General features: G+C 37.0%; 1 protein-coding gene across 11 annotated transcripts in view; it reads right to left on the reverse strand.

The window, feature by feature from the left end:
• shank3a (SH3 and multiple ankyrin repeat domains 3a) overlaps window positions 1-24,566 on the reverse strand; it is a gene marked incomplete at its 5' end in the record, with an annotated part of 375,301 nt that overhangs the window by 106,738 nt on the left and 243,997 nt on the right. For all 11 annotated transcript variants that reach the window (XM_082181750.1, XM_082181745.1, XM_082181746.1 and 8 more), the window contains 5 exons: window positions 928-1,005; window positions 10,891-11,007; window positions 17,031-17,198; window positions 19,435-19,586; window positions 21,282-21,390. In XM_082181750.1, coding sequence (XP_082037876.1) covers window positions 928-1,005; window positions 10,891-11,007; window positions 17,031-17,198; window positions 19,435-19,586; window positions 21,282-21,390 — 624 coding nt within the window. The remainder of the gene's footprint in view (window positions 1-927; window positions 1,006-10,890; window positions 11,008-17,030; window positions 17,199-19,434; window positions 19,587-21,281; window positions 21,391-24,566) is intronic.

Raw genomic sequence — 24,566 nt, forward strand, 5'->3', positions numbered from 1 at the left:
TTAATAACCTTGAACAAAACTGAAAATCATTAAGACCTTTGTCTCAAAATATAATAAATAATTTGAGCAATTCTCATTTGCTACTTAAATCTACAACATTTTACAAAAAACATCACATTAGCGCAGAATCAACTTTGTGCTGCTGCCCGCGATCGCGTCAAGGATCAGCCAAATTTCCACGTGCATCCTGAAAAACGGATGCTTTGGAAAGTGCTGCGGCAAGTTTTTGTGCTATCTAGTGGTTTAGAGGAAAATAAAATTAAAGGCGCCTTTCACCCCGGTGCACCTTTAGTCCCGCTGTACCCTATTTTCTTTCAAAATCATTTAAAGATTTTACCAATCCCAAACTTTTGACCAGCAGTCTATATATAGATTTTGGACACTAGCATGATGGTAATACCATGGTAAAACAACAAAAAAGTACTATGGTTTCTTATAAATTCTTTGATTCCATAGATTTTTTGACAGCCATACCATCTTTGAAAAAAACCAAATGCATAATAAACCGTACTACCACTGTATATATCACATTTATATTTTCATGCACCATCAATTAACTATTGATTAAAATATGTTTATATTTATAATCAACATTTCTCTCGACTCTGTTCGCTACCTTAAATCAAAACGTTCACTGAGGTAGTTGCAAAGCATTCAATGCAAACTTAAATTTTGGCCAAATCAAGGTACTGTATCATTTGGATGCCTGTTAATATCTTTGACATCAGATGCCCACAAATGTTGTCTAGGTAGATAGCTAATGTCTTCATGGCATCAGAAGCCCAGTGTGAACTGCTCTTGGCCGTAAGTTAAATATAGTTTGGCTCTGTGGGCTGTGAACAACAGCATCAGTTTAAATAAGATCCAGCTCCATTGACTCTTCTACGGTGTTTGACCTCCAGGAACCCAGGGGTCTTGCGCTCTCACCTGGAAGGCAGTTTGGCTGTTGTAGTTCTTAATCTCCTTATTCACCCCTCTGAACAGCAGCACTCTTGTGCAGCTATCCTGGAGAGAGAAAAACAGAGAGATCACATGATACAGAGAGATCACATGATATTAACCCTATGTTAATGGTTGTGTAATGTAAATATGAAATAAAAATCATGATCTAGAGAGATGACATGATCATTTGTCGATAGTAAGATGCGTACATGGCGTGTCCATGAAAATTTGCCCTAGAAAGTTTTGGAATGGAATGAATGTGTTTGTGTGCGCGTGCAACAGAAATGACAAAACTGATGTTCCACTGGGACCAATTAGCTCACCAGCTCATATGTATCAGAGTGAAAAACAGAGAGAGAGAGAGAGAGAGAGAGAGAGAGAGAGAGAGAGAGAGAGAGAGAGAGAGAGAGAGAGAGAGAGAGAGAGAGACGAGCACAGAGCTGCTCTAATGGCAGTGTTTCTCAATGGGCATCTGAGACAGAGTGTTTAGAAGGTCAGCATAGCATCTGGCTATCATCTCTCTCTCTCTCTCTCTCTCTCTAGACAGTTTTGACAGTCCACACACACACATTTAGGAGCTGTATCGCACAGACATGACTCAGCTGGGACTAGTGTCCTAGTTTCCTAACAGTGGTGAGTAAACATTAGTGTCTCTTGGCCCACTAACACACCTTCAGTGGAACCTGTGTGCTGACGTTTAATTACACATGTAGTGCACTTCTTGTCCGTCTCTCTCAAACACACACATCTTAAAAGCATAAAAGCAAGATAATTGGTTAAATAACCAACAATTTTATACACTACCGTTCAAACGTTTGGGGACAGTAGGTTTTTTTGCTTGCTTGTTTTCTAAGACTTTTATTCAGTGAGGATGCATTATATTCATTGTGCATTCTATAAATTCTGAACCTTCCATGCATATAATAATCATGAAACAATTTATCATGGTTTCCCCCAAAAAATATTGAGAAGCACAACTGTCTTCAACACTGATAATAATAATGAAAAAAAAAATCTTGAGCACCACATAAGCATATTAGAATGATTTCTGAAGGATCATGTGACACTGAAGACTGGAGTAATGATGCTGACAATTCAGCTTTGCATCACAGGAATAAATTACATTTGAACATGTTTAAATAGAAAACAGTTTTTTTGAAATTGTAATAACATTTCACAATATCACTGTTTTTACTGTATTTTTGGTCAAATAAAGGCATAACCAATGTTAAAAAACATTAAAACATCTTACCGACTCAAAGCTTTTGAACAGTAGTGTATATATAGCAAGTTTTATATTTATAGTATTGCTTATCCTCAATTTAGGGTGAGACACTGCAGCAACATCTCTTCTCTGATGACGTGTTTACTGGCATGAGGGTGGGACAATCTGTCACTCACATGAGATCACAGCAATAGCAAACCACAACAATTCAACCATTCAATCAAGTCGTCTCAACGTACAGTATTTCATTCTTATCAAATGAATGAAGAAACAAACTGCATGGAAGGACAAGTTAAAGGGTTAGTTCACCCAAAAATGAAAATTCTGTCAGCCGTCACCACGTAGGCTCACTATTGGCCGACGCTGGTCATGTGTGTGATACGTGGTGACGTGCAACACAGACGCGCTACGCTTAAATACTACGTGAAAAGACTCGAGGCCCAGAGAGAAGGAAATGAAAAGTGGAATAAAGTCGTTATTTTTATTTGTTTTTGCGCACAAAAAGTATTCTCGTCGCTTTATAAACTTAAGATTGAGCCACTGGAGTCACTTGGACTACATTAACGATGTCTTTAATACATTTTCTGGGCCAGCAAGTTATAATGTCTTAGAAGCCTATGGAGCAGTGATCCAGCTTTCAGATTTAAATCACAAATATCTTAATTTGTGTTCCGAAGATGAACGAAGGTCTTACGGGGTTAGAACAACATGAGGGTGAGTAATTACTGACAGAATTTTCATTTTTGGGTGAACTAACCCTTTAAGTATTTAGCAATGTGGGATACATAATCTGGTTCCATGCATTATATACACTCATCTAAAGGATTATTAGGAACACCATACTAATACTGTGTTTGACCCCCTTTCGCCTTCAGAACTGCCTTAAAGGGATAGTTCACTTTGAAATTAAATTTTGGTATGTTTTAGCTTACCTCAAGGGCATCCAAGATGTATGTGTCTTTTTTTCCGCAGTAGTTTCAATTTTGATATTTTTAGGTCAAACCGTTCTTGTCTGTCAGTCATATAATGCAGGTCGATGGTCACTGTCTCAAAGAGCATGCACAGAGTCCAAATTAAAACAATTCCCCATCGTCCAAATTAAACAATTCCCCATCGTAAGTACACATTGATGGCCCAAGACACGAAACGAGCGGTTTGACACGAAAAGATGCTACGGTTTCGCAGTAGCCAATGCGACATCTAGTGTATATATCTATACCCGCCCGCGTTCTCAGATCATTTGGACGCAGCTGTGTTCAAGAGGTAAAAACGATATAAATACTGTTCGTTTTCTCACACAAACCGCTCGTTTCGTGTCTTGGGCCATCAATGTGTACTTAATTTGGATGATGGGGAATTGTTTTAATTTGGACTCTGTGCATGCTCTTTGAGACAGTGACCATCGACCTGCATTATATGACTGACAGACAAGAACGGTTTGACCTAAAAATATCAAAATTGAAACTACTGCGGAAAAAAAGACACCTACATCTTGGATGCCCTTGAGGTAAGCTAAAACATACCAAAATTTAATTTCAAAGTGAACTATCCCTTTAATTCTACGTGGCATTGATTCAACAAGGTGCTGAAAGCATTCTTTAGAAATATTGGCCCATATTGATAGGATAGCATCTTGCAGTTGATGGAGATTTGTGGGATGCACATCCAGGGCACGAAGCTCCCGTTCCACCATGAGATGAGATCTGGTGACTGTGGGGGCCATTTTAGTACAGTGAACTCATTGTCATGTTCAAGAAACCAATTTGAAATGATTCGAGCTTTGTGACATGGTGCATTATCCTGCTGGAAGTAGCCATCAGAGGATGGGTACATGGTGGTCATAAAGGGATGGACATGGTCAGAAACAATGCTCAGGTAGGCCGTGGCATTTAAACGATGCCCAATTGGCACTAAGGGGCCTAAAGCTGGTTCAAATCATACCTATCTGACCGCTACCATTTTGTCTATTTAAATGGAGAAAAATCGATCATAACTCCAGTAAACTATGGAGTGCCGCAGAGATCTGTATTAGGCCCTCTGTTATTTTCCATATATATGATGCCACTTGGAAATATTATAAGGAAACATGGAATTAGTTTCCATTGTTATGCTGATGACACTCAAATATATATTTCATCACGGCCGGATGAAAACGGTAAATTTTCCAAATTGACAGAGTGTGTTAAAGATATAAAAGATTGGATGACGCGTAATTTTCTTTTATTAAATCCAGACAAGACAGAGGTAATACTTATCGGTTCAAAAAACCGCCCACAAAACCTCGCACAATACAACTTTAACATCATAGGATGTCCTGTTACTTTATCCTCTACAGTAAAAGACCTGGGTGTTATACTCGATTGCAACCTATCTTTTGAAAATCATATTTCATATGTTACAAAAACAGCCTTTTTCCACCTTAGAAACATTGCTAAGCTACGTAATATGCTATCAGTTTCTGATGCAGAAAAGTTAGTTCATGCATTCATGACCTCGAGACTGGATTACTGTAATGCTAAAGCATTAGCTGGTTGTCCTGCATCCTCAATAAACAAGCTACAGTTAGTCCAAAATGCCGCCGCTAGAGTTCTTACGAGATCAAGAAAATATGATCATATAACACCGATTTTATCATCACTGCATTGGTTACCTATAAAGTTCCGTATTAATTACAAGGTATTGCTACTGACTTATAAAGCCCTAAACGGCTTAGCTCCAGTCTATTTAACGGATCTTCTATCACCCTATAATCCATCGCGCTCTTTAAGATCACTAAATTCAAGGCTTTTGGTCATACCTAGGATATCCAGAACCACCAAAGGAGGGAGAGCATTTTCACATTTGGCTCCAAAACTCTGGAATAGTCTTCCTGATACTGTTCGTTGCTCAGACTCGCTCTCCCAGTTTAAAACTAGATTAAAGTCGCATCTCTTCAGCCAGGCATTCATATAATCCTACAGATCAAACTACAATCCGTCCTCTAGCTCATAAATGCCAGAGGAGAACTGGCCCCCGACTGAGCCTGGGTTCTCCCAAGGTTTTTTTTCTCCATTAGGTCACCTGATGGAGTTTTAGGACACCATTAGGTCACTTGATGGAGTTTTTCGGTTCCTTGCCACTGTTGCCTTTGGCTTGCTCAGTTGGGGATATTAATCAAATTTTATCAATCAATAAATTCCTCTTGAAACAAACTTTGTTGTATTATTTTAATTTAATACTGTGAAGCTGCTTTGATACAATCTGTATTGTGAAAAGCGCTATACAAATAAACTTCAAGAAAACATCCCCCACCCCATTACACCACCACCACCAGCCTGCACAGTGGTAACAAGGCATGATGGATCCATGTTCTCATTCTATTTACGCCAAATTCTGACTCTACCATCTGAATGTCTCAACAGAAATCGAGACTCATCAGACCAGGCAACATTTTTCCAGTCTTCAACTGTCCAATTTTGGTGAGCTCGTGCAAATTGTAGCCTCTTTTTCCTATTTGTAGTGGAGATGAGTGGTACCCGGTGGGGTCTTCTGCTGTTGTAGCCCATCTGCCTCAAGGTTGTGCGTGTTGTGGCTTCACAAATGCTTTGCTGCATACCTCGGTTGTAACGAGTGGTTATTTCAGTCAAAGTTGCTCTTCTATCAGCTTGAATCAGTCGGCCCATTCTCCTCTGACCTCTAGCATCAACAAGGCATTTTCGCCCACAGGACTGCCGCATACTGGATGTTTTTCCCTTTTCACACCATTCTTTGTAAACCCTAGAAATGGTTGTGCGTGAAAATCCCAGTAACTGAGCAGATTGTGAAATACTCAGACCGGCCCGTCTGGCACCAACAACCATGCCACGCTCAAAATTGCTTAAATCACCTTTCTTTCCCATTCTGACATTCAGTTTGGAGTTCAGGAGATTGTCTTGACCAGGACCACACCCCTAAATGCATTGAAGCAACTGCCATGTGATTGGTTGATTAGATAATTGCATTAATGAGAAATTGAACAGGTGTTCCTAATAATCCTTTAGGTGAGTGTACAGTACATACTGCAAACATAGCAGTATGTGAGTAGTATGATATTATGCTATTTGGAACACAGCCTGTCATACAGGAGACAGAGTGGAGCGCTGCATGTGTTTAATGCTATGGCTCTGTGCAAAAATCAATATGTAATTTCGACTGCAGAGTGAATTAACAGAACGATGATTGAGCTTCCACATCACAAAGACATTTTTCCCTCTTTCTTTCTGTCTTTTGCTCTCTATCTCTGATACGCTCATCTGCACTATTGATCCATTTAAAGGACACAAACTTTCAGAACTGAAAAATAATACGCTATTTACACTAATGCAAGACAATAAATCAAAAGCCATAAGAGCAGCAGCAGTCTGGAGAAACAGCAGTATGAATGAACTCTACTGGATGTGGCCTTTTATGCCAACGGACTGAATGTCTGTGTGCTGGACAACAGAGCAACATGTGACCTCTAGTGGTGAAACTTCATAAGAACACAACCAATAGTCTATAATGGACATCACTATTAGACTAAATTCGGGTAGATCTAAAATTAGTTTCCACAATAATACACCAGCACATTACATTAAAGTGATAAACCATTCAAATGATTCAGTTTAGACAAAATTTAATAAGTTCTGATAATATTGAACACTTTAGCAATCACATAACATTCTAACAACCACTCAGAACTCCTCAGCAGCCACATAGCAACACCTTGGCAACCACTCACAACATCCTAGCATCATATTTTGTATTTGATCAAACATTAAAATATAAAATTTCCAATCCTTTTGAATTACAGTTTTAACATATACAAACTTAATGTGATGCATATTTGTCAGTCATAAATGAAATGATTAAGAAACATAAGATTTCTGTAAAATAACTGAATGCGTTTTAAATACACAACAAGGTTTATATATTTATCATATATACAATTTATGCATGATGATAAACTGAATATTGCTTGTTCCACAGCTAGCCATATTTTATCATTTAAAATACATTTTAATTATTAATTAAATAAGACCAAATTTGACAATTTGATGAAAATAATTAATGATAAACTATGTTATGATTATTATTTTTTATTTATTTTTACATTTATGAATGACTGACAACTGCATCACATTAAGTTTATAAGTTTGCTTAAACCATGTAATCCAAAAGGATGGACATTTTATATGACATTCAAACAAATGCATTTTTAATTTAGGCCTAAATACTTTAGTAATCACTATTATAACCGTACTGCCACTTTTTGTTTACATGATTAATGCAACATTTGATGAGGAGGAGCCATGATGCAGGTTCTGTAAGTACTTCAGCTTTTATTTTCTGCACAAAGACATTTGGTCCCCACAAAGAGAGCAAAACCTGACTTCCCACACACAGCCATCTTACTATCTGCAGCTATGAATTTACCCTTCTTTTCCACATCAGGTGGTCATCTCTTTCTCTTTCACCTCCTCCTGCTCTCCTCGTCGTTTTGGCACTATTTCACACTCTCTCTGTCTCTTCTCTCATCGCCCTTGTAGATTTTCCCTCATCTATCCAGTAATGCCTCTCTCCTCAGGCTGATACATCCTCTCTCAGAGTCTCTTTCAGGGAATCGATCCACTTAACATCTCCTCTGAGCCTGAGCTAAACATCCACAGAGAGTCCTTAAAACTCGCGATCACCGCTGAGCACTCCTACAGACCACACACACGCACAAACAGACATGTCTATCTATTATCTGACAGATTTTGCAAACTCCCGAGGACATTTTTAAAGAATTGTCCTTAAAGTACAGCAAGAAACTCACACAAACTTAAAACGACATGCATTTGTCTTGCTCCATTGTAATTTTACAACTATAGGTTCTACTGTTTATATTATATACTAGCTTTAACCCTAAATAACCAGCAGTCCTTTTGAGGACATTAGTGAAACTACACACTATTTCACAAACTACCTGCATGACAATGTCTAATTGATTTCTCTGGCTCTTAAATTAAGCCAATTATAATTACACAACTTTAATTTCTACTGTTTATATTATAAATATATACTAGCCAAGACCCTAAAATACTTTTGGACATTAATTAGTCTCTTTATGATCCATTTTTCCTTATGAGAACATCCATAAAATGAGTTTTTGACAGATTTGCCTTACTTCTGAGGACTTCTCTTGCTCTTAAATTAGGCTTATTCCATATATAACTATAGAACATACAATAAATTATTTAAAAAAGCACTTGCCCTGACCATAAAACACAGCTTTTGGATTTTTAAGGCATTATTTAGTCTCATGAGTCTCAAAATTAGTTCTAAAGACATCTTACTGTATAGCTAATGTGTCCACACATTTGCCTAGAAATATGAAAGGAGACTTCCAACTGACTAAATATACGAAGATTTTTTTTTTATATATATAATATGGTTAAATATTATAAAATACTAGTTGACCATGATACAACTTTTGGACATTATTTTGCATTATTTAATCTCATCAATAGTAATTTGTCCTTTAGAGAACGTCTATAAAATAACCTTTTAGCAGACTTTGTCCAGATGCCCACATGGTCAATGACCGACAGCTAACATCTGAGGACATTTTCCAGCAAATTAATCCTTGAAGTACGGCGCATACACAACTACCCAAAATGCTATATTTATTTCATGTCACTTTTCCTTGCTGTCTCAGTAGCTCTGTTTTCTGTTGAAGAGTATCTGTCACACGGCTCCAACACATCTGTGCTGTCAGAGAGATGTGAGATGCCTGGTGCAGTGCATGTGAGTTTGTGTTTGTGACGCTTGAGGTAAAAATCGAACCAATCCTGAAAAAATTAAGTTACACAATATCATTAGACATCAACAGTTTAACTATGATCTTTATATAATACTGTACTACTTTTGTTTCAGAAGTATAATGGTCATTGTGTGGTGTCCTCTTTTCTTCATGTTTGTGTTGTTTTGATGTTATTGATCTGTTTATAACTGACTTCTTCCAGACTGGATGTTACATTAGTGCAGGTCAGCTGCAGTTTAATCTCATTATAATGAGCTGAATGAAGATAAACAGAAACCACTGCTGTAAAATTAGTAAATCACACACACACACAAACACACACACACACACGCGTCTGGTTTTCTATCTTTGTGGGGACTCTCCATGGACGTAATGGTTTTTAAACTGTGCAAACTGTATATTCTGTCCCCTTACACTTACCCCACCCCTCAGAGAAAACTTTTTTATATTTTCAAAAAAACTCATTCTGTATGATTTATAAGCTTGTTTCCTCAGGAGGACCTCAATTTAGGTCCCCACGGTGGCACGAGTCCCCATGAGCCTGTGTGAATTCAGGTTGAAGTCCCCACCGGGATAGAAAAACACACACAAACATTTACACGCACACGCACACACACAAAATATAATTTAGATCAAATTTGTCACTGTAACTACTAGCAGCAAATCAGTATATTAGAATGATTTCAGAAGGATCACATGACACTGAAGACCGAAGACAGCGAAGAGTAATGATGCTAAAAATTCAGCTTTATCATCACAAGGATAAATTACATTTTAAGAAATATTCAAATAGAAAACTGTTATTTTCAATTGTCATATTTTACAATATTACTGTTTTTACTGTATTTTTGATTAAATAAATGCAGCCTTGGTGAGCATAACCAATGTTCAAAAACATTAAAGGACAAGTATTCCTACAAGGGGTCAGGGGTGTTCACTGATATGCTCACACAAAAATCACTGCAAAAGATGCTTTCCAACAGGTTTTATCGTAGTTTTTGTCCAATTCCATTGACTTGTATTGGATGAAAAGCGAAAGAAACCTAAAATTATCAGGACAGCAGCATGTGTCCAAAATGTAATCTTAACCGTTCTATTTCATCAGAAACGATCTGTAAACAGGGCTTTAAGTGTAAAATTGCGAACTTGTCCTTTAAACATTATACCAACGCCAAACTTTTGAGCAGTAGTGTATATAGCATGTTTTATATTTATAGCATTGCGTATCATCAATTTAGGGAGAAAAAAACACTCAAAATAGCAAAAGTTCAGAGTATCAGTATAACTAATATATATCTGCTAGTCTCTATATTACAACATGAGACATTTGAGATGTACTGTAAACCAAATTTACAGACACAACAGTGAGATTCAATAGCAATAACAGTTTCAAGCGAGAGAGAGAGAGAGAGAGAGAGAGAGAGAGAGAGAGAGAGAGAGAGAGAGAGAGAGAGAGAGAGGTGGAAAGATAAAGATTTGAGTTCTGTGACTCCATGTGTTTTCAGGCATTCCTAAAGGACTCTCTTTGTGTTTGTGTGGGTGTGTATGTGTTGTGGGAGCGTCCATTAATACTTAATAAGAGCTGAATTAAAATGCATGAGCCCACCACACACACACACACACCTGAGGATTAGATCACTCTTTGCATTTCTCTGTGACTGCATGAACAATCTGTGACCTTGCTGTTTTATGCTCATTAACTGATACTGACAACACATTATACATAATAAAAACTGCTAAAGCCACGTATGCGTACAAACGTCTGCATGTTCATGTTTTACCTGGTTGAAAAGGGTGCAGATATTTCAGGCAGAATGATTTAGTGTGTCCTTGTTGGAACAGGAATCTGAGCCTGAAGAATGTGTGTGTGTGTGTTGACCGGTTGCTAAGGGAATGCATACAGTATGATTGAATGAGTTACCTGGTTATAGAGAGCACACACGTGCAGGGCAGTGTTTCCAGAAGCGTTCTGAGCGCTCATGTCCGCTCCATAAAACAGCAGGTGTTCAAGATGCTGCACATGTCCGTGACGGCAAGCCTGGCAAAACATACACATAAAAAACTTTGTATTGAGTGCATGTTTCCGGTTTGTGTCAATCTGCAGCCTGCAGAGAACTAAAATCATGTAAAACGAATAGCTGCTGCCTCTCTCTTTCACGCACACACACACACTCTCACATCCTGATGTTCTCGGTTTATGAAATGAGAAAGAGCAGAACTGTTTGCCATTGTTTGGTGTTATCAATGTCACTTTTCTTTCCACCATAATTCAAAACGTGTCCTCTCTGCATACTAATGGAGTGTGGGACGTAGAAAAACTGCTTAAAAGCTGTCTGCCTGAGAAAGAGCGGAAAAGAGAGATAGAGCAGGGCAGGATTAGTGACTGGACATGCAAGAGACTCCATGGGGCCCCCAGCTGTGAGATCCAGCGAGTATCAGCACAGGGGCCAATTAACATTCACTGCTGTGTTTGCTCATCTTTGGCCACGCAACTGGAGCTAGGTCTTTGGCCGTCTCCTGAGGTTTGAAAACATTTATACGGCACTGTATGGTGACCTTCTGGACAGTGAAATCAAGGTTGCTGCACATAAAAAAAAAAAAAAAATAAAAAAAAAAAAATTAGATTTACGTTTAAAGGGGTGGTATAATGCCCTTTTCACAAGATGTAAAATAAGTCTTTGATGTCCCCAGAGTGTGTATGTGAAGTTTTAGCTCAAAATACATTTTTTAGGGTAAGCAAAAACGCACCGTTTTGTGTCTGTTCCTTTAAATGCAAATGAGCTGCTGCTCCCAGCACAGGGGGTGGAGCTTCAACAGCTTGTGTCCTTTTACCCACACACACATGCACTGAACATTTCAAAAACTTTTAGACTTTTATGTTCAAACCGGATTCAGACAATGATGGAGAGACTCAAGAAGAAGTGACAACATGTAGAAAGCAACAGGACGTTTCTGAATGGTTAGTTGATGAATTTATGTAGCTTATGTGTAGTTATCTTCAAGTCATTGATTAGCATATTCTGTCTTGATCATGTATAAATCGTGTTCCTGGGGGTCGGGGTTTATGTAAATTTTAGGGCTGGTGATGCCACTAACCCTGGAGGAATGTCGTGTAGTCCCTACCAGCTGTTTATTGTAGTCCTTAAAAAGCGATTTATTTAAAAGCAAATATCTCCTTTTGCTTTGAACTTTAACCATTGTAACTTTGCAGATGTTGTTTATGCTCAAACAGCAACATTACACACTAACTAAAGTAAAAATAGTGAAATCATTATCAACCACCCCTTTAAGACATTTTTAAGTACTGAAGAAATTAAAATTAAAACCGTACTCGCATAAAGAACAAACCCATTCTCAAAACACATTGTATCATGTATTTGTATTAGGCTATATGTAATATGTAAACAGTACCCAACTAAAACCGTACTCCATACTAAAAATATACATAATGACATAATGTAACATGTAATAGTGCTTAGTAAAAGTTCAAATCTAACATACATAACTGGATGTAATGTGACTGATCAAATGACATGTAAAATGACTGACTGGCTGTTTAGAAACAGAAAGTAGCACAGTCTGCTTTGTTTATGGGGGTTACAGGAATAACTGCATTTCTGCTGTTCCAAAAGTGCCATCTACTATCAGAGAGTGAATGTGCATTTTAATTCAGCACATCTCCTTCACTCGTTTCGCCATGCTTCTCATCCATGTAGAAGTTGTTTTTATCCGAGTGCTCATGCCTCTTTGTCGTAGCAAGCGCGAAGTGTTGTAATTGTAACCGGTTGATGGAAAAGTATTCTAAAAACGAATTCTAAAATCTAAATAATTCATAATTTGCCTTCATTCCCGGAGTCAAGTCAAGTCAAGTCATCTTCATTTATATAGCGCTTTTAACAATGTAGATTGTTCCAAAGCGGCTTTACATTGATAATAGGGAAATAGTGGAGTAACTTGCACTTGGCTAAATTGATGTCATTAGTTGTTGCCAACCCTCTCCGAAGATGTTCATCTTCAAGCCATTGAGAGTTAAATTTGCACTTCCCCTTTTTGCTCGAATTTGCCAAGCGACTTACCCTGCAAGACTCATCTGAATGGAAATAAATGCATTTAGTTCATTTGTATAACTATAGTGTACTGACAGTAAATCTGTGAAATTATTATAGATAATTAAATGTTTCACGTTAGACCCCAATAAAACACATTTTCAAGTTGCCAGACACAATTAAATATAATGCTGTCCATCTGAAATGAAGAGACAATTTTATATTACATTATTATATTTAATTATATTTATATTATATTAATATTATTTATTATTTTTATATATCTTTTTTACTATGATATAACATTTCTATAAAGACATTTATTGTTGTGTTATGAATAATAAAACAAACATTTGTGTGCAAACATATGGTTAAGAGGCAACACATATATAAATAAATAATAAAAAATGAAAAGGTAAAGAAAAATGCTTCAGATAAATACGGTTTTATCGTCACATTTATTTGAAATTGTCCTGTGACGTCCTATGATGTGATTCAAGAGAAAAAGCTAAAAGGCACTTCCACAATTAAAAACGATGTGCACATTTCATGCCCATTAAATTATATTGCATTAGGGACATTTCCACAACTAACCAATTAATGCTAGACAAGCGTGAGTTTTCACAGTTCCTTATGACAATGAATAATTTTCTAACTAGCGAGATTCTGAGTAATTGGAGATTAATCGCAGATCATAAACAGCTGAAATTGGTTGAGAAGTGTAAATCTTATTGTGCTTTTTGTCCAGAAAAGCTGCAGCTCCCCGTTTACTTGTATTTGTTTATAGAGCGGTCTTGCCCGGATCAATATGGCAGACTCGTTGACGTATCGCAGCAACGGTCTAAAGCGGCCAATGAGGCCTCAATGTATTTTATATGTCTATGGTGTAGCCTACTAGGTTTTTGAACAGAGCTAATGTTAGCTTTAGCTCCACAGTATGTTTGTATAGACGGTTAGCTACAGTATAATTGACAACGCACAGTGGCAGACAGAAAGAGACAGGAATGAATGCGTTTGGATTCCCATTTAGCCATTCATTCAGTGATGTACAATATACACGTCCATTTAAAGAGACACACACTGATAGATTTGCAAGGATGTCTAAAATATAAACCATAGTGGTGTGTGAAGAGCAGCTTCATCGAGACACACACACTTGGCATTTGCATTGGTTGCCATAGGTTCTCTTTGAAAATGACAATTGTAGGTCAGACAGATGGATGAGAACATTAGAAAGAAGGGAGAGTGGTGGAAAAATAAATATTACGATAAGAAAAGTGCCCACCTCCCCACACCCACAAATCAGGCCTGTCAACTATTGCTCTCTTTCTGCACACTTAAGGCAAGTCTCCTGAGGGCAGTGTGTGTTTGTGAGGTGTAGCTAACATAGTTTAACAGCATGTCCGTCACATTTTTAGGCCTGATCTAATTTGGGGAATGAGCCTCGGGTTAAACACTGTAAACTCACAGCGGCAGCAACAGTACAGCTGCGTGTGTATTTATATATATATACACCTACACACACACTCACTCCTATCTGACCCAGCAGCTCTGTCCACCCTCGGGGCATCTATGCCTCCATCCATCCGTTTCCAGACATGATGCTCTCAGCTGTGGCTGCAAAATGATTGTTTTTCATAAACAGAAAAGAGACCGCAAGCTCTCATCTTTCCTCTCTAAACAGGGCAAAAATAAATTTTAGATTTGCATATCCTGAAAGAAATATCATTGCTTGCAAAGCAGCAAAACAACATGTTTGTTGTAAAATCGTTTAGAAAAGGAAAAGAAAAGCCAGAGAAATGGAAGACATGGGACATGAAAGACATGGGACAAGGCAGAAAGTGGACACTCATTGAACTGGCAGTTCAATTTTGAATGTAAAACAGGGCTGCAACTAGTGATTATTTGATAATTGACTAATTTAAGGATTATTTTAAAGTCTAATCAACTATAATAATAATAATAACAGTTAATTATAAATTTATTAGGACTCTTTTGCTTTTTTCCCCCTAACTTCATTAAAATTTATATAAATATGGGTATTAATGTTAATATAACAACAACGATAATCATATAATCAATTATTATTATATGTTTATTTATTAGTACAGTATTCATTAATAGGGGCCTACTAATGTTGATATAATAATACTACTACTAATAAAAATGTATATATTAGGGCTGTATAACTTTATTTATACTAATATAATTCATAGTTACTGTAGATATTACTATTATTACTATTATAATAACTATTATTATTATTATCAACACCAAAAACAATATATATATATATATATATTTATATGCATTAAGTTAGTATAAGTAAAGTGGTACAGTTCTAATAAAATCACTTACTAACTGGTGAGCAAATCAGTCTTATTTACTTGCCAAAGCCAATTTTCATTCACGTTTGGCACTTGGCAAGTATTAATTTTAGATCCTGTGTGGAGGTTAAAACAAGTATGGATGTACGGCCCTCGCTGATATTCGCTCTCTCACTCTTTTCAAGCTTCGGAAAAGGTCAGATGTCATGAATGCAAATGTCATGCACCAGGGGCAGCTAACTGAGAGAAATAGTTTCAAAGTGAGTGTGTGCGCCTGGCCAGCCTCCCGAACATGGAGAAAGATGGAGAAAAAGCCTCTGGAACACAATCTCCTACTGTATAACCCTGCAGTAATTCACAGGGTCAGCTGATTGTAAGTCAATTGTGACCTGTGTGTGTGCTCCATTTATTGTAGTATTTTTTTGCTCTTGAAGTCCATTTGAAATGTCCCTCAACATTATTTGCACCAAAAACAGCCGTCATTTAGTTTTCATGTTCCATCTTTTCTCTGACCCTGAGAAGACCCAGAATGTTTTTAAGACTTCTGTATGTAAATAGTTCACTCTGGCCACATTCACACAGCAGCAGAACACGGTTGTCAGTCGTGTATTAGAGTTCTTAATACAGTTACGTTCACACACAGTTTTTTACGGGAGTGAAATCACTGTCCATCACATCATGCACTGCACAAATGAGTGTCTACCATATGTATTCATGTGTGGTTTCGGTCACTTACCGTGACGGAGATATGAGAGTTTTAGATCCAGTTACTGTCCGCTCTGGACCCAGATATAAACACTGTAGTCGGTTAATTTATTTGATGGATGAACTTGCGGCTAGATTGGACTTTTTAGCTTTATGGACGTAGCCATCTTTGATATTACTTTTGTCACTATGGTTAATGGTAAGACAATACATGCTTGACTCCCATTGCATGGTCATACAGAAAGTATTCGACACGCTACTCTAAGTTGCTGTTTGGACAGAACATTTTGAGACTCACACCTGTAAAATGTGGCTGTCAGTCTATAAAATGTACAGTGTGTGAACGTAGCCTCTCTTATTCATCAACACAAACAAGCAGCTAAATACTGAACAGGCATTTACACGATCATTCAAAAGTTTGGGCTCAGTAAGATTTTTTTCTTAAAGAAGTCTCTTATGCTCACCAAAACTGCATTTATTTGATAAAAAATGCAGTAAATAGGATAATATTGTGAAATATCCTAATTTTCAGTCTGCCTTCCTTGCTCCCTAGTGTTACACTTTGGTCCTCTTTGGTACACTTTGGGATTTGGTCCTCAAGAAAGTTGAAAACAGTTTCATATTTATGCTTAATATTTTTGTGTAAATCATGCTACAATTTTTTCAGGATGAACAGAAAGTTCAAAAGAGCAGCATTTATTTGAAATAGAAATATTTTGTCATAGTAGATTAAAATAATCTTTACTGTCTCTTTCGATCAATTTAATGCATCCTTGTTGAATAAAAGTTTTAAAAAAAATCCAAAAAGACAAATAAATCTTACTGTCCCCAAACATTTGAACACTAGTGTGTATGTAAATGTGGATGGTGAATGTGGTTGTGATGTCAATCCCATGATGATTTCTGAATGACACATTTTTTGCAGCTTAGACATTAACTTTGAAAGGGGTTTTGAATTATAAACGGTACAAGAAGTGTGTTACCTGGTGAATCTCCTGCCAGCCGTTCTCGTCCATGCAGCCCACCTGAGCGTGATCATGCAGCAGGAGCTCGCAGCAGTACGGGTCGCCCCCCACCATAGAGCTGTGATACAGAGGAGTCAGGCCACGACTGTCCTTGTAATCCGGAGAGGCTCCCAAGTCCAGCAGCGTCTGCACACACAAATTATGCTCATTTCTCTTATTTATGACTGACTATAGCCAATTCATTTCCCTGCCTCATTTATCCCAAATCCTGCCCTTAAAAGACAAGTCAGCAAACCCGATGTTGTGATCACACAAAATTGACAGACAGACACTGCTTCAAAGTTTTGTCCATCTGGCAACATCCCTCCACAGTCAAATTCTTTTTTACTTTTTACAGCACCTCAGGCTGTCTCTGAGACAATTCCAGGGATATCTGTCAAGTATTAGGGCCATTTTCTGCATTCTATTCCATAAAAAATAAAAAAATAAAAAAATCACATACAGCATATCTTTAAGTGCCTTGCTCAAGGGCATGAATGCAAAAGTTCATGGATCCCCCCTTGTCGGGTTTCAACCAATAACCTTGCCAGTCGAGTAAGTCTTTCGAATATCAGCAAAGTCTGGTGCACTTTGCCGCTTATCCTTGCAGATTTACTGCTAGCTCCAACCAGTTCTGTGATGCAGTATGCATTAGGCGTTCAGTGAATGGACTGCGGGCTATCTGAGGCTGAGACAGGACTGCACCACAGTCCCTCATAACCGATGACTTAAAAGCCAAGCCCATTTATTAGCTGTGACAAGTCATCCAAGACTCATTCAAATAGTTGCAAATAGTTTTTATATTTCATCAGAATTCCTGCACTTTCACGTGAGCACAAATCAAGGTTAATTTGACCTCATCTAGTTTCCTGATTTTTTATATTTATCATATAAATTAACACTCTCTCTCAAAAGTAGTAAAATTCCTATAGTAATTCCAAATTGTGTTTATTGGATTTCTATTTATTACAGTTCACTAGATCAGAAGGGTCGCTCACAGATTTAGTAGCACAGACTGGCTCTATTGCCTTTTCAATTGAGCAGAATATCGCAATGCAGCTTGTTAAAATCCAGCTAACATGTTTGTCAGCACTTTTTCCGTAGCATAGAGAAAGCGGGTGCGCATGGTTGCCAGATTGCGAATATTAAGTAAAACACCGGGCAACTCTGATTGGGCAATTTAAACTTTTGACATCTGGCGACCATAAACATGAAGGCTCGTCGAGGCTTATTAAAAAAAAGACTGTAATATTTTGTCTCCTCTTTTTTTTCTGGACAAAAATAAAGATTGATTTTGGTAAAGTTTTTATTTTTTAAAGTACATATTTGTCTCGTCTTGTTTCGTCAATGATATTGCATGTTGATATAGTCAGATATTGTTTAATGTCGTCCCGTCATCATCTTGTCTTAGTAATGGAAAAAAAGGTAGTCAACGAACATTTTTCATCATAGTTTTCATGAATGGAATTAAGATTACATTCAAACAGTAAAATTAATGAACAACAATGTGGAAAAGGTTGAGGTTTAGCATAAAGCTTAACAGCATCTACATGTCTGACATAAATCTGGAGGAAAAGAATGATGGTTGACAAACTGATTTAAATGGGGGGTGATAACGAGGCTAGTTGTCACAAGTTTTACTTCAGTGAATTTATCTCAGGGTAAGTGCATTTAAGTCCATTTCTGTATTTGTAGACATAATGTATTTGTTGTCAACAACAACAAAAACTAATATATATAATATTTATTAAATTGAACTGTAAAACAATTATGAAGCACTAAACAATTCCAGAAACAGCTAAAATTAAGAATGTAACAAGCTAAATAAACCATTGTTTAGGCCAACAAATATTGTAATTATGTATTTATTACTGTCTGAAATTATAAAATGTGACAATAAAAATGGGGTTATGAATTAGTTTTATGAATACAACATATAAAAACTGCTGATGTGATTGAAACCTTACAGTTTGTGTAAGGTTTGTGTTTGTGTAAGGTCTGAGCTTCCAATAACTTCCTGTTGAGACAACTATCCCTGGTTGCCTCTCTATCCTTAGTGTTGTGATCAATATCTCATTGACGTATAAAAAAAACATTGATATGCCTCTTTCAGTTGAACTTCAGATGACACATCAGTTGTGTACTCCAGCAAAAGATCTGCTCTGATCATTATAAAACACAGCAAGCTTTTATACAGCCTGGTGTCAATGAACGCTTTTCATCTTTGTGCCACTCTATGACTCATGTCTGGACAGACACATACACCTCTGATCTCTCTTTCAAGTATGTATGAGAACCCTGTGTTCCCTCCCACTGTCGGCAGGACGAGTGTGTCTGTGTGTGTGTGTGTGTGTGTGTGTGTGTGTGTGTGTGTGTTACTCACAATAAGTGCCGTGTGGTTCTTGGTGCGGACTGCTTTGTGAAGGGCAGTTATGCCATCTCTGGTCCTGAAATCCAGGTGAGCTCCTCCATTCTTCAGAACCTTTATGAGCTCTGCACAGCCTTCCAGCTGCGACGCCATTGTCAACGGACATTCTGCCAACACAGAAGCAACTGTTGACTTTTTTGGTGCATGTGTGCTCCATTTTAAATTAGTGTTTAAAAAAAAATGCTTTAGTTGTAACTTGCCTCCTATGAAATACTAAAGGAGATATTTCAAATAATATTCATGCTGCTCTTTGACTTTCAAGATATATTTTTTTAAATGGTACTTAATGGCCCTTTTTTTTTTCACAAAGGAAAATGACAGGTTTGGGCCAACCATCTTTCTCTTCCGGTCTTTTCCTTTCTTTCAAAGTTCAAGGATAGATGAACTGTGGTCAAATTGTTCTGTTTCTGTCTCCAGACAGCTTTACACCGATTTTGAAATGCTGCACAACCTGGAGGTCATGGCTGCTCTATCTGTAACAATACACGCGTGTATACAAACACAAACTCTTCCATTTCTGTCCATCAACGTGGCCAGAGGTCAGTCCTAATCAGTTCCAAACAAACGCATGAATAAATCTGAATAAGTATGAGGGAATTTGCATAGAAGGTGATCTTATCTTCCCAGCATGCACTGGGAGAGGTCAAACTTGATTGCACCATAGTCATTCATGTAGAACAATCTGTCTTTCTTTCTTTCTTTCTTTCTTACATTTCCTTTACTCTAATTGAAAACTGAAATTAGAATATTTAACTTCTCAATGTTTAGGTTTTCAATGAGACCATGACGATCACCAGCTGACATTTAATGCTTAAAATCTGGCAAAATTATTGACTGCAAATGAAATCTGACTACATGTACAGTATTTATTCAATTAAGGGCACTTCTAACCACTTGAACAATGAATCTTCAAATTATGTTTTATTTATGCTAAAACATTTATCACATGTCTGGAATAAGATCTGATCTTGGTCTTGATCAACCTTCAAGTGATGTGTGATGCCAATTACTTTTTTTTTTTATAATGTTAATACAAGTTATCTAGCAGTAAATTAACCTAAAATTAATTAAATTTGAGCAAAACGCAAAACAATAATAATAATTACTCAATTTCTTATTACTATTTCCTGTTACTTCTTATATAAACGAAATCCAAGAACTAAGTGTTATTATGCCTGCCATGAAAGTACTGAAAGCCATATTGGGGACTGTAATTTTAAAAATCTAAAATGTACACATAAATATTAAATTAATTGAAACAAAATGTTTCACATTTTTTAAGAGTATTACTAGTCATTTTCAAGGGGACCAAAAATATCATCTAACTGAAGAATTACTGACATACAGTTGAAATGGAAATCCACTATCCAGTTTAAATTCAGCTGTTGGCTGACCCAGAGCCAAGAGATAAACACTAAGGGATCGGGTCATGGCACCAATTTAACAGTACTGAGCAAAGTCAACATGTACGCTCAGACACACACACACACGGTTTACTGAGACTCTCCATAGGTGTAATAGTGTTATACTGTATAAACTGTATATTTTATCCCCTTACACCAACCCTACCCCTAAACCTACCCATCATAGAAAACCTTTGGTATTTTCACCTTTAAAAAAACAACACACGGTTTCGTATGTTTTTTAAACCATTTGGTTTAGGAGGACACGGGAAGTGTTGTATGTTATAATACCCCTGTCATTATACACATTTGTGTCCTCATAAACCACACACACACACAACCGGGTAATTGGATGATGTTAATAAAACTGGACTTTTGAGTAAAAGTGGTGTCACTTACCTCCGGTCTCTGGGTCGTGGAAGTTTGGGTCAAGCCCTTTCTCCAGAAACTTTGACACCTTCTCAACGTTCCTTTGCTGAACATATTCCATAAACTTCTTCAAGTTAGCCTGAGGGAATGAGAGAAAAAGAAAGGGAGAGAGATATGTGAGGCAAGTTGAATAATGCAAAAGAAGGATAAAAGCAAAAACAGGCGAGTTTTCCCATGCGTAAGAAACAGAGATGGAATAAAGCTCCACAGTCCTCTACAGAAAATACTTAATTTTAGCTTTTTGGAGACATACAGACAAAAGTCTTAATAAATACATAATAAAATCTCTTGATGCAACATTCTGACTCTGAATCCATTGTTTAATATCATATAACATCCAATTTCTAAATGCACTTAATAACATTTCCACAAGACAGAGTCTTCAAAAGAGAAAAATCAAAGAGAAAATCAAATTGCTGGTTTCTTTTACCCAAAAATTTCCCTATAAACTTAATTGTATATTTTCATGACTTGTCACACAAACCATTATTATGTAAGAATGAAAACAACATGAGTGTAAATATTGTGTATATAATGCTTAAAGGAAGGGATTGGCTAAAAAGAAACATTAGGGAGATTTTCTAGCTAAGAGTTTCCTACTAACTAATCAAACTAATAATTAAAAACAAACATATAATACAAATTTTAAATATATTTTTTTTAAGGCAAAAGTCTTAGGAAAAAGACAACAAGACTGTTTAATGGATAATTTAAATAACTTTACCTCTCAAATTACAAACATTTTTGTATGGGCAAAAATAGATACCTCTCCTAAAAATGAAAGCCTGTATGACTTTCCTCTGTGGAACACAAAATTATTATTTGGACATTTTTCAAAATGTCGCCTTTTGAGTTCCACGGAGGACCATACACGACATGAATGTGTGCAAACAGAAAAATACAAACAAAAAGTCATGTGAGTCTCCACGTCTCTGTGATTGGCTGATTACACACAATACATTAATAATACCTGTCTATTCAATAAAATTATACCTGTTCACATCTGTTCCACAGAGCCGGTCTGAAAGGGTCAAACTAGTGGAAATAGACGGACTAATTACAGAGTAAACAACTTTGGTCACAAATGAATATAAATTAACTTGAACTGATTAGTCAGTTTTTACTGACCTCTTTAAAAGTGCCTATTAATTATAAAAGCAAAATAACGTAGTCAAATTAGTAGTAAACAACAACAAAAAAATACATTACTGCAGTTAGAATATTTAAGCAATGTATTATTTAAAAACTATCATAAAATGTTTTAGACTTAGATGTAGTTTTAATAAACAGTATGTTAATTTAAACATACAAAATATTCTAGTATTGGTTTCTTGTTCATAGTGTAATGTAAATGCTACTCCAGAAGTAAAAAAAAATCATATAAATATTAAATGCAACTGAAACCATCTCCTGAATTTCAGAAGTCCAGCATGGGCGCAACAGTATGACAGTATGTAGCTCTACTGTATCTTACCATCTCTGGTCTTGCAGCCTGTTACATAAAACCCTTAGAAGATCGAGGCTGGCCAAACACACACTCTCACACGTGCACACACACACACACACTCTCACACCTGTCCCCTGCCAAATGCAAGTAAAAGGCGTGGGTTCTCACCATGTGTGGCGTTAGCTGATCTCCTGCGTCTTCATCTACTCTGATGTGCATCAAGTCATCACACCGCCCTGATTCCACCCCGGCACACTACCATCTGAGCATCTCCGTCTCTCACACACTCACACACGCTCTCCGCAGCTCCGCCTATCCATGCGGTGAATATTACAAACTCACTCTCTCTGTCCTCTCTCGCTCTCAGCCACTCAGGCTGTTGTTATGGAGATGGGATACAAAAGAATTTTTGGCTAAGAGAGAGATAGAGAGAGAGAGTTGTGTGTTTGTGTGTGAGTCGAGCGTAAAACCTCTAGTGGTTATTTGATGCGGATAATCTCATTGGATGGTGGAAAACCAAACAGCTTTTCTACTATGAGAAGAACAAATCATAATATAATATATTACAGCTCTCGGTTTCTCTCTTTCTTTCTCTTTTTTTCCCTCCAACATACTGAATAATATTTCCACAGACTTTCAGCTAGAGTACAAATACTGCCTCTCCTGCACTGAAATCTGACTCAATTATGTTAGCTGGATTGCTCACATCTTAACGGTGGTTCAGCAATATTATGGATAATGAAAATTACAAGTCTGCCAATGTCGCATGATGGGTTTGTTCTTACTAGCAATAATGTATCAAATACTTGTTTTCCCCACCGTATATATATTTATATATATATATATATACAGTGGGGAGAACAAGTATTTGATACACTGCCAAATTTTGCAGGTTTTCCCAGGTTTTTTGCAGGTTTTTGCAGGCTAGGCCACTCCAGGACCTTGAGATGCTTCTTACGGAGCCACTCCTTAGTTGCCCTGGCTGTGTGTTTCGGGTCGTTGTTATGCTGGAAGACCCAGCCACGACCCATCTTCAATGCCCTTACTGAGGTAAGGAGGTTGTTGGCCAAGATCTCGCGATACATGGGCCCATCCATCCTCCCCTCAATATCAAATACTTGTTCTCCTCACTGTGTATTTACAGTATATATACATATGTGTGTATGTGTATACACACACACACACACACACACACACACACACATATAACATATATACAGTACAGTATATAATATAATATATATACAGTATATAATATATATATATATATATATATATACAGTATATAATATAATTATATATATATATATATATATATATATATATATATATACACACATAAATTGTATAAACACAAACTCATGTTCGATGCGATTAATCGATTTGACAGCACTAATTATAATGCATTACTTTTAAAGGCAACTTCTACAGCTCTGAGAACGAGAGCCTGAAATAAACATACTGTACACACATGCACACCTTCACAGCCGCTCTGTTGCATCAACAAAGCAACTTCCGCCGTATGTAGAAGAATAATGTCTAGTGTAACACAATGAAATGATGAAATACATCAGACTGGAATCTGTAATAACAACAGCCCTCGAGTAAAACGCAGAGAAACATTTTTACGAGCAACAAGAGGCAAAACTGTAAAATCAATGAACGTTTCAAGAATGCAAAATGAACTTATTGCTTAACATTTCAGGACAATTACAGCACAAACAAACATCAATGTGATTGCAACTGCAGTTGAAATGGGCAAGTGGGCTTCATTTAACTCACAAGTGCTTACAAATTCCCATCATGCA

Source organism: Leuciscus leuciscus, assembly GCF_965113295.1.
Source record: "Leuciscus leuciscus genome assembly, chromosome: 10".
Lineage (NCBI taxonomy): Eukaryota > Metazoa > Chordata > Actinopteri > Cypriniformes > Leuciscidae > Leuciscus > Leuciscus leuciscus.